This window comes from Salvia splendens, chromosome 21, assembly GCF_004379255.2.
Source record: "Salvia splendens isolate huo1 chromosome 21, SspV2, whole genome shotgun sequence".
Taxonomy (NCBI): domain Eukaryota; kingdom Viridiplantae; phylum Streptophyta; class Magnoliopsida; order Lamiales; family Lamiaceae; genus Salvia; species Salvia splendens.
The window spans coordinates 21572343-21584117 of record NC_056052.1 but is presented as its reverse complement, the minus strand read 5'-3'; the positions used below and the strand labels follow the sequence as shown (position 1 = coordinate 21584117).

At 33.5% G+C, this 11775-nt stretch overlaps 1 protein-coding gene across 1 annotated transcript; it reads left to right on the top strand.

Annotated features, from left to right (window-relative positions):
* Positions 1 to 6922: 6922 nt before the first annotated feature.
* Positions 6923 to 10424, top strand: LOC121783305 (protein DJ-1 homolog D-like). The gene is made up of 5 exons (XM_042181334.1): positions 6923 to 7147; positions 7259 to 7375; positions 8687 to 9127; positions 9584 to 9946; positions 10059 to 10424. The coding sequence occupies exons 1-5, from the start codon at positions 7091 to 7093 to the stop codon at positions 10245 to 10247; spliced, it is 1167 nt and encodes a 388-aa protein (XP_042037268.1). The 5' UTR covers positions 6923 to 7090; the 3' UTR covers positions 10248 to 10424.
* The last annotated feature ends 1351 nt before the right edge of the window (positions 10425 to 11775 follow it).

Here is an 11775-nt window from a genome sequence, read left to right as displayed (position 1 = left end):
TCTGTGATGACTGATGGGTTGGTCGTTGGGAATTGGTTGGGCTTATATATTGGGTTGGCCCAATCAAGTATAAGAAAATGTCAATTGGATTGGATCCAAATTTGAGGGTCCAGTATCAGGGTTTTCACATTAGATTTCGGTTGTAAATTCATTTTAAAGTTGGATATAGAAATTGAAATATATACTGTACTTCATGTCTTCATGTCATAACTTATTAAACCAATTAATGATCATGTTTATTGACACTTTTCAACCAAAATACAAAAAGTGATATCTTCCAAGTGATTGAAACCAAAATATTTATGTATATTAGTACTCCCTTCGTCCCGGCTAAGACGACACATTTTTTGGCCAGCACAAGATTTTAGGAGTTATTGGTTAAAGTGTTTAACTGAAGAGAAAATAGGTGGATGTAAGTATTAAAATAGAGAGAGAAAAAGATGAATATTTTAATAGGAGTAAGAAAAAGTGGTTGAGTGTATTAATTGAAGAGAGAAAGTTTTCAAAAAAAAGAAATGTGACATCCAGACAACCTAAAAAGAAAAACGTGTCATCTTAAGCAGGACTGGGAGGAAGTACAATATTATAGCATCACCCCCATCTGTTAACTGAATACTCCCTCCGTCCGCGAATAGGAGTCTCGTTTTTCCATTTTAGTTCGTCCGCGAATAGGAGTCCCGGTTCACTTTTACCATAAATGGTAGTAGGGTCTCACATTCCACTAACTCATTTCACTCACATTTCATTTAAAATTAATATATACAAGTGAGACTTATATTCCACTAATTTTTTTTCACTCGTTTTGCTTAACATTTCTTAAAATTCGTATTATCAACAAATTGGACTCCTAATGGCGGACGGAGGGAATAGTATGTTGAAAATATTTCTTGAAAGATGCATCGTATCAAATGTCAATCCGTTTTCCCTTAATTCCATGAAATAGTTGTCGTATTCACAAGTTTTAAAAGTTTGATGATTTCTTTAATTTATTTCCATTTTTTAGCCATGAAACATATATCCTATCACATGTACAAAGAGTGATGCTAAATGACCGCATTATAGTCATCACATAAGGTTAAATTAGTGAATTTAAGTGTATATTAGTACATAAAGTATTAGGTATAGTTAGTGGATGACTTAAAATTATTTATATATCCTTTGCCTTATTTTTAGTTTTTAGTTCTCATCTCAATTTTCAGAACGAAAAGGGGGAATTTGTATATTTCAAATTTTGAAATAAAGTTACATTAATAACTACAGCCTATTTAATAGCCTCTAATTGAAATTTGAATCAAAGCAGACACTAATTAATGTAGTTCTTTTTAAATGCCCAATCGGTTAATGTTATTTTATCATATAGTCTGAATGTATCATAATATCTTTAATAAAATTTGTTCCATGAAAGTAAGTTCTCGTGTACAACAAGCATGACTAAATACAATATCATTTGTTGACATTATTTTCTCCTAAATGTTTGTACTACTATGAAATTAAATTATAGAATTAAGAAATCTATTTATAAACTCAAAATATATATATATATATATAATTATAAAGCTTAATTATGGTACAATAGTATATTAACAAATCTGAATTAAAATAAACGTTCATAATGAAAATGATATACTAATACTATAGAAAATAAAAATAATATTCTTAGAGATAATTCGATTTGCAAGATTATATATCGGGATTAAATATGTATTATGTTTGGTTTATGATATAGAATCTCACAACTTAATCATATATAAATAATCATGTGATAATTAGTTATAGTCGTCCACTTCAATTAAAATAATCTTAAAGCTTAATCCTGGATGGATTATCATAAAATAATTATTTGTGACAACTGAACAATATTTTTACTATAAATTTACAACTACTAAAAGAAAGAATTTGTTTTAGATTCACGAGGATTAAAATTGGACGGTAATCAATCTCATCAGATATAATTGATGAACTTTGTCTTGATTTAGAAGTTGGATATTGGAATTGGTTTTTTATTCTATTGAGAAATTATGAATTAATTTATAACTTCGATTGTTAAGAACTTAAACTGAATATTTGAGAATTTTAAATAATTTAAATTGAACAATTAAACTGATTTTAAGCTTAAATTTTGGATTTTAATTGAATGACTAAATCTTAGTATGTCCAATTGACCAGTTGAGAATAATTTGATATTTGATTCAATTTATCTTTTGTCGAACAGATACAATTGGAAATATAGTAGGATCTCTGATTCAATTAAACCAAAGGAAGTAATATTTTTGATATTTTTAATTTTATAAAATTTATAAAAATCAAAGCTAGATTTGTTGTTTTATTCATTTGTTTGAAGTTATAGAGAAAACGAACAAATTGAACTTTAATTTTATACGAATTTTGTAAAATTAAAAACATCAATAATATTTTTAAACATATTGGAATCAAACTAAATAATATATATATATATATCTATATATATATATATATATCTATATATATATATATATGGATGTATTCATTTCATTTTCCTATATTTCCTCATTTTTCCTTCTTAATATCAGCCAGATTAGAGAAATGGAAGGTCAAGATCAACATTGGGTAATTAATCCCGTGTTGCATTATTTGTCCTATTTTGTGCATTACGAGGGTACAATAGTAATCTAATAATGGCTGGAAACCGCTACGAATAATGCACCACATGGTCACGAGTAATGCATATAATTGCCTATATAATGCACAATATGTGAACTGCAATGCATACGAACAAGATGTGTTGTGTTATGATGTTTGACACACGTTTCTTGTTTCCCCTAAGGGTTTAATAAGCTTAGGGGCTATGGTATAGTACGTAGACATGTATGTAATCTTCACATGGTAACGAGTAATGGATATATTTGACTATATAATGCACAATTTGTGAACTGCAATGCATACGAACAAGATGTGCTGTGTTATGATGTTTGACACACGTTTCTTGTTTCCCCTAAGGGTTTAATAAGCTTAGGGGCTAGGGTATAGTACGTACGCATTAATAACAAATTATAAAACGATACGAATAATTCACCAAATTGTCACGAGTAATGGATGTTATTAACTATGTAATGCACAATATGTGAACTGCAATTGTCACGAGTAATTGATATGCACAATTCGTATGCAATATTGCAGTTCACATATTGTGCATTATATAGTTAATAACATCCATTACTTGTGACAATTTGGTGAATTATTCGTATCGTTTTATAATTTGTTATTAATGCGTACGTACTATACCCTAGCCCCTAAGCTTATTAAACCCTTAGGGGAAACAAGAAACGTGTGTAAAACATCATAACACAACACATCTTGTTCGTATGCATTGCAGTTCACAAATTGTGCATTATATAGTCAATTATATCCATTACTCGTTACCATGTGAAGATTACATACGTGTCTACGTACTATACCCTAGCCCCTAAGCTTATTAAACCCTTAGGGGAAACAAGAAACGTGTGTCCAAACATCATAACATGGTACATCTTATTCGTATGCATTGCAGTTCACATATTGTGCATTATATAGTCAATTATATGCATTACTCGTGACCATGTGGTGCATTATTCGCAGATACCAAAATGTGGCAGTTACTTTTCCATCAAATGTCAATAATAACCCTGTAATGCATACAACCACCTTCTATAATGCAATACGGAACCAGTTTTATAGAATCAATCTGATCCGTTGATGCCTTAGATCTAATGCGTAATATTAAGAAGGAAAAATGATCTAAGATGTGAAAAGGAGAATAACGCTCCCATATATATATATAGAGAGAGAGAGAGAGGGGTTGTGATCAAGATAGAACCATTCTTAAATGTAGAACCAATCTTAAATGTAGAACCAAGGCCAAATTTGGATTGAAAATATATATAAACAATGATAAAAGTGGTTTAGCTAAATAGCAGTAATATCCAATTGATTAATTGGGATAATTTTTATATTTGATTCAGTTTATCTTATATTGATGGATACAATAATATTAAGATATGTAGTTTCATCTTTGATCCGATTAAATTAATCATTCTTGGATGTTAAGATTAATGCAATAAAAGTTTAGATTTAACTAGGAATGATATGCTACACACCTTATGAGCATCACTCTCGTCTGACGCATATTTATGTTGTTCGTTTTGATTTATATATTTAGTTTAATTCTAATACATTAAAAATGTAATTGAAAATTTTAATTTCACGAAATTCATAAAAATCAAAGCTCGATTTGTTATTCTATTAATTTATTTGAAATTATAGAGAAAAGGAGCAAATTGAGCTTTAATTTTTATGAATTTTGTGAAATTAAAATTTTCAATACATTTTTTAATGTATTAGAACCAAACTAAATATATAAATTAAAACGAATAACACTAAACGTACGTTAAACGAGAGTAGTGCTCACATAAGGTACGTAGCATATCATTCCTTTGGATTTAACTAAGTATTTAATCCATTTATCTTATACTTATACTCAGTTCAATATCTCTGTAAGATATTAGCATATTTTGATATAATTAATTTTTATTGATCTTTGATCATATTTTAAAATCCGAATTTTAAATTTTAACGGAATAATTTAAATAAATATTATATCCAATTCACTAATTTTGAGTAATTTATACTTGATTTAATTGGATATGTATCCTTGGATATCTAGTTTAATATTTAATTCAATTAAATCAATCAATTCAAAATTTAGACTTATAAGAGTATTTTAGATTTTCAATTTATCTTATACTCCATAATTCAATAACTCAATTGAATATGAAATTGATTTGATATATAATTAATGATTTTAATCGATCTTTTATCCTAGATTAAATTCGGATTTTAATTCAATGATCATTTAACTAAATCTTCTACCCAATTGATTAATTGGGGATGATTTGATATTTGATTCAATTTATCTTCTAGTTTGATATATTATTCAATTAAATCAATTAATTGAATGATAAGATTAATGTAACAAAAAATTAGATTACTGAATCGATTATTATACTAATTTGATACAATTAGGCATCAACAGAAATGTAGTAGTCCCAGAAAGAAATACAAATAATGAACCCATTTGGATATTTATTCAATCACGTACTGTGCCCACACCAATACATATCTCTTCTTCACATCCTACCATAAGAGTGTCCACTATGGCATGGACGCGGCTATAGCCGCGTCCACGGCGGGCGGCGGGCGGCGGGCGGGTTATAGTGGAGGGCGCGGGCGGACGGCGAAATCGGGGCGGTAGGGGGGCGGACGCGGGATAGCCGCGTTCGGGGCGAGCCCGCGGCTGGGTGAGATGGAGGAAGAATGGGTGGGGCGATGGCCGCGGCGCCCTATAGTGTGGAAACGGGGCGGATGCGGGCGCCGCGGCGGTTGGCGGCTGTGTGAGAAGGGGGGGCGCCGCGGCGGTTGCCATAGTGGACGCCCTAAATCTATCCAAGGGTATCCACTATAAAATAGCCACGGCTATAGCCCCGGAGGGGGTGATCGCGGGGCGGCTTATAGTGGGGGCGACGTCCGCCTTGAAGCAGAAAAAAAAAAATGAGGCGGAAGGGCGAGCGGCGAGATATGTGTGAGGACGCGGCGGTCGCCCATCGCCGTGCCTATAGGCGCGACGATCGCCCCCTTCAATTATTTTTTTTTTCAAAAATTAACCCTATAAATACCACTTCTCCACCATCCATTTACACAATTTTCACACACTCTTCATTCAGTCACTATCTACACTTTCAATATCTAAAAATGTACGGTGGAGACGACGAATCACCCGGCTCGCACGAATCGGGATATGGCTGCGTTTTTATTTGTATTTTTTTAAAATGTTGGTTGTATAATTTTACCGTTGCCAATACAACGAATATTCGGTCTCAATTACCTCGTTTTATAAGTATTTAAATTCCGATGATTTTAAAACTAAAGGAAAAAATTAAAATGAAAATTGGTACTAAAATTTCGGGGCTATTGGCAGTGTCCGCCTATAGTGGCGGAAACCCTTTTTTTTGGGGTGGACAAAAAAATTGAGGCTGTGGACAAAAAAAAGGGGCAGGGCTATTGAGGACGTCCGCCTTATAGGGGATACTCTAAATAAATATAACAATCGATAGTTTCACATAAAACTGTTACGGAGTACAAAATATATTTAAACTTTTTACAGAAATCCCAAAAAATCAAAAGTTAAATTTTTTTTACAGAAAATAAAAGATACATTCATATAAAAACATTTAAGAAATCCATCCAAATTTTATAGAAAGTAAAAATATCAACATTGGGGTCTTTCCCATCGCCGCTGCATCGATTGTGAATTTCAGTCAAAACATCAACATTATGTAGACTCTTTCTCGACAACTTCTCCACCGATTCAAATTTTGTCTAAAAAATGCAAATCGAATTTTTTGCTACTAAACCTATTCAAATTTTGTCCAAAAGAATGTAAATGGGTGACTGAGAATGGCTACACAATTTCCTTTTTCAATCTCAGTCTCAGCCAAATTGGGGGACTTTTTTTTGCATATTTTTGTGGGAGAGAGAAACTAAAAATGGGTGAGGGTTACTGATATTTTTCAATCTCTAAGTCTCCCTCGCTGCTTCATCAATTTTTTTTTTATATTTTTGTGGAGATGAGATAGAAACTAACCATGGCTCTAGATATGGGAGATAGAAACTGAGAAACTAATACCGACGGGATAAGACAAGAAGAGCAAAGAGTGCCAATTTTACTTCCAATTATGAGAAGGATATAAAAGTAAAATCAATTAGTAATTAAACCGAAAATTTTAAGTTAATTGAGTTTTTTTTGCAATTAAACCAAATTATGGTTGGCCATAACGTGACTAGGTGGCATTTGCCATTTACAAATATTAAAAATGCAAGGTTCAAGATAATAAATAGGGAATATCAATTACTCCAACATCCAGTGTTCTCTACTCTAAAATAGGAGTAACTCAAAAAAGTGAGATCTTGAACCCAATTCACCATCTTCTGTAGCTCAAACCAAAGGAGGAGGTAAAACAAACTCAAATATCCTCCACACACTAAATTTAGCAAGCAGGAGATTAATTTCAAACCAGAAATGGCTGGGCAGAAAAGGGTCCTCTTGCTGTGCGGAGACTATGTCGAAGATTACGAGGTCATCATTTCTTATTCTTTTCTTTTACTATATTGGATGCAAGTTCTTCCAACTGTTCGACGAATTCACTATGTGGGTTTCCCCTGAATGGATTAGCGATTGTGTTTTTAGGTGATGGTTCCATTTCAAGCGTTGCTAGCATATGGGCTATCCGTTGACGCTGTTTGTCCCGGCAAGAAAGCGGGCGACATTTGTCGCACTGCAATCCATGATCTTCAAGGACATCAGGTTTTTTGGAACTACGTTGTGATGTCATGTCTTCCGTGGGTGTTTGCGTTGATTAAAGTTGAAGTTTTGCGGTGTTTTTTGTCCTAATTTGGATCTATTACCTAGCTTTGATATTGAGTGCAATACGTAGCTGCTGTGTTGCCTTTGCTTCTATTGTTAATTGGTCGAAGCATAGTGTAAGTTTCTTGTGTGCTAAGTGGTTCTTTGACTAAGCGCTCCAACAACTGATAAGATATTTCAAGATTTTATGAAATATAATGCCTCTGCAGCTTGTAAATTATCAAAGTGTTTGGATGATTGAGTTAGAAGCAAATTTTAGTTAGACAGAAAATTGAGGACTGATTAAATTAAGAGAGTATATGTTGGAAATAACAATCCATAGTAGGGTTGTTTATTTAAATTGCTTGTGCTTATAAGATCATTCCAGAAGTGAGATGGGATTGATGAATTCATTTTATGTTGAACTTATTTTGCAAACACTTCTCAAGAGCTTATAAGCTCCTAAACAACTTATTAGTTGTTGTTTTTAAGAAGCTTATAAGCTCCGCCAAACACCCTAAGTTAATTTATCAAGGTTGTGGAAACATTTAGTATATTGTCAACTTCTCATTTTGTTTAATATTTATGCTTTGCCTCGGTGACTACTCCTAGATCTTTTTTAATAATTTAGAATTTGGCGGATGGGTTGGATTTAATAAATTAACTCTATCATGTTACTACTATATGTTTATTTTGATGAATCAGGAAGGAATTAGTTGATAAATCTTACCCCACCTCTTTAGATCGAGATGCATATCTTCTGTTAAATACTTTAAACCTCATTAACCAAGGGGCTTGAGTTATCCACCTTTTTGTAGAAAGTATATGTTAAATATAGTTGAATATTTATGTCAATCTACCATTGGGGCCTTGTCCATCCTTAGGCTCTTATCCACCGAAGTAAACAAGGCCATGATGTTTGTGAATCTGAGTTTATATCTGTCATGTTGCACCACCATGCTTTTAGTTTGTTTAGTTTGAAGAGCTTATAAATTTCCTATTAAAGAACATTTTATTGGAGGCCTCTATTCACCCACAATGCTAATCTTCGAGATATTTTTTTTCATTTAGGCAAATTCTCCATTTGCAATAATTTTCTCATTAAAATTCCTATCCTAATTGCTTTTGTTCCCATTTTTAACTAACTGGCAAGAGTGCCTAATCAGTGTTGATTGTAATTGCTAATGTTGCGATACTGTGTATATAATCAAGCTACTCTATTACCTGCCTTAATTACTAACATGCTTTAATCGTGATTGAAAATTAATGCAGACATATTCCGAGTCAAGGGGGCATAATTTTGCTCTTAATGCTACTTTTAATGAAATAGATGCCACCAAATATGATGGACTGGTCATACCAGGAGGACGTGCCCCAGAATATCTTGCGGTGGATGACTCTGTTGTAGCTTTGGTAAAAAAGTTTGAAGACTTTAAAAAGCCAATTGCGTCCATCTGCCATGGACAGTTGATCTTGGCTGCAGCTGATGTTGTAAAAGGCAGAAAATGCACTGCTTATCCATCTCTTAAACCTGCACTCATTGCTGCTGGTGCGCGTTGGGTAGAACCAGATACCTTGGCCTACTGTACCAGTGATGGAAACCTGATAACTGGTGCTACATACGATGGACATCCTGAGTTCATCCGCCTTTTTATCAACGCATTAGGAGCCAAGATATCTGGTTCTGGAAAGAGAATCCTATTCCTTTGTGGAGTAAGTTCCGATTATTTAGTTTCCCCTTCAAGCTTTAGTAATACAATAGTTGGAACTTCAAATTTAACATGCTTCTACAGTGTAAGTGGGGAGTCAATATACTCTGACAGTATACCTTGACTCTTTAGCATGTTCGGTCTTATTAGTTATGTGACGACTCCTAACAAGTTTTGTCTTTATCTTTATAGTTACTTCACTATATGAGTAATGCTCCAAATAACTCCGAACTGTGTAGCAACACTCATATTTTTTTAAGTTGAGACTTCAGATTTGAGAAATATGGGAGTTTAGGTTAAAGTAAGTACACATTTATTGAATATTGTGCTAAAAATCCCGTCGTGATTTATATCAAGAACTTTTTTTAAAACAAAAAAACTCTGCAGTCCTAGCTAATAGGGAGTTTGATGTTTTGCGTTTTATGCTTTAATGGGTTACTCTTTTACGGCCTTGGAGCAGGATTACATGGAGGATTATGAGGTGATGGTTCCATTCCAGTCCCTTCATGCCCTTGACTGTCTCGTTGATGCTGTTTGCCCAGGGAAGAAAGCAGGTGAGACGTGCCCTACAGCTGTTCACGACTTTGAAGGTGATCAAACCTACAGTGAGAAGCCAGGACACAACTTCACTTTAAATGCGGATTTTGAAAGTGTGAATCCCTCAGGCTATGATGGACTCGTCATACCTGGGGGTCGCGCGCCAGAGTATTTGGCGCTGAATGACAAGGTTATTCAGGTAGTGAAGGAATTCATGGCATCCAATAAACCAGTAGCATCCATCTGTCACGGACAACAAATTTTATCTGCTGCGAATGTTCTGAAGGTAGCTATCTTTCGTACCATAAGTGAAGTGATGTACTTCAATTTTTTTAAGTTGAATGGACAGAGGGCAGTTTTGGTTTGGTCTTTCTTAATTAATGATATAAACGTTTCAGGGCAAGAAATGTACTGCATACCCGGCTGTGAAGCTTAATGTTGTTCTAGCGGGGGCTACATGGTTAGAGCCCGAACCCATTCACCGGTGCTTCACGGATGGAAATCTGGTTACTGGAGCAGCCTGGCCGGGCCATCCGGAATTTGTAGCTCAGTTCATGGTGCTTCTTGGCCTTAGTGTATCGTTCTAGGTACTTCGTCTGCTGCATGTTTCTGCACCACTGCATGACCATATACATCATCAAACATACATATACTGATATACATTGCATGTATGCTTGTCTTGCTGTGCTTGTGATTTTCCTTGCTGGGTTATGGACAAATAGTATCTTCTAGGGAGAGGTCATGGTGATTCATCTTTTGTTGGATATTTGGTGTAGCAAGTGAAAATCTGCAAAAATATGGATCCACTTCTAGAATATTAAAAAAAATAAAATATTCATATTTCATAGGGTAAAATAGTAAATTTAGAGTTATTTTTAATACTCCCTCCGTCCCATTTGAGTTCGGGACAAATTTTAAGAAATTTAAAGGAAAATTGGTGATAAAAAGATAATAAATGTGAGTCTTACTTTTATATATTTGTTTTATAATAAAATGTGAGTAGAAATAAGTTAGTGAAATGTTAGGTCTATTATCATTTATGTGATATTCCAACTGATACTCTTAAAATGAGACACCTAAAAATGGTAAATCGGAACTACTAAACTAGGACTAGGACTAGGACTAGGACTAGGACTAGGACGGAGGGAGTACTTTTAGTGTTTTATATGAGATCTACGAATAAAATTACCTTCTCTTCTTGGAACTAAAATTTGAGCCCCACAATATCTAATTCCATTTTTATAAGATTAAAGCTCCATCATTATATTCTCGTGAGAATATAATTTTTGTAAAATTAATTCGCTCAATCACATCATTATATTTGATATAATACTCAAAGCGTAAAGATCAATATATTATATATCGAATTTCTCATAAACTTGACTAACATATTTTGTTGGAATTAAAAAGTACGACCTGATTATGAACCTTAAAACTTTTAATTTCTCATAAAAACGTATTGAAGAAAAATGAGGTTTTAAAAATGTGTCAAATTGTATACAATTATAATTAAATATATAATTGGTCATAATATAAATGAAAATGTGTCAGAATTTAATTTTCGAGCATAGAAGGATTGTGTGGCTTATCATAAATTACTACTAGGAGTATTATTTTTATAATTTAGGTTATGTGATGAACTCATTTTTAAGATTTTTTACGTAATCACTAATCAACATCTGGTTCGATGTTGAATTTAAAGACATTCTTGCTTATTAATAATATATGATAATTTGATTATTATTTATTAGTTATAATCATATACTAAAATTTAGGACTTTCTCATTAAAACATTTATAATTCAAATTTAGTTGTAATTATGTATAATTTGAGATGTTTACCTTAAACACTCAAAATTTTATCTAGATTAACTTTTCAGATAAGAGCATCAGCAATGGCGCACGTCAGCGCGGAACGTCCGCCATTGTGCAAGGTCGCGACGGATAGGAACGTCTGCTGCGGACACCGGAGTTCCGCGGCGTTCCGTGGACGTCCGTGCGGACGTCCGCCATTGCGGAGACACGACGGACGTCCGGGCGGACGTCCCGATTTTTTAATTTTTTATTTATTTAAAAGTCTATATATACGGCTCGTTGAACTTCATTTCATTTGCAC

Bases quoted from the DNA above. Each gene is read 5' to 3' on its own strand.
- LOC121783305 (XM_042181334.1), top strand. From the start codon at position 7,091: ATGGCTGGGCAGAAAAGGGTCCTCTTGCTGTGCGGAGACTATGTCGAA. The intron at 7,148-7,258 runs GTCATCATTTCT...TTGTGTTTTTAG, and splicing joins ACTATGTCGAAGATTACGAG to GTGATGGTTCCATTTCAAGC. The intron at 7,376-8,686 runs GTTTTTTGGAAC...AAATTAATGCAG, and splicing joins ATGATCTTCAAGGACATCAG to ACATATTCCGAGTCAAGGGG.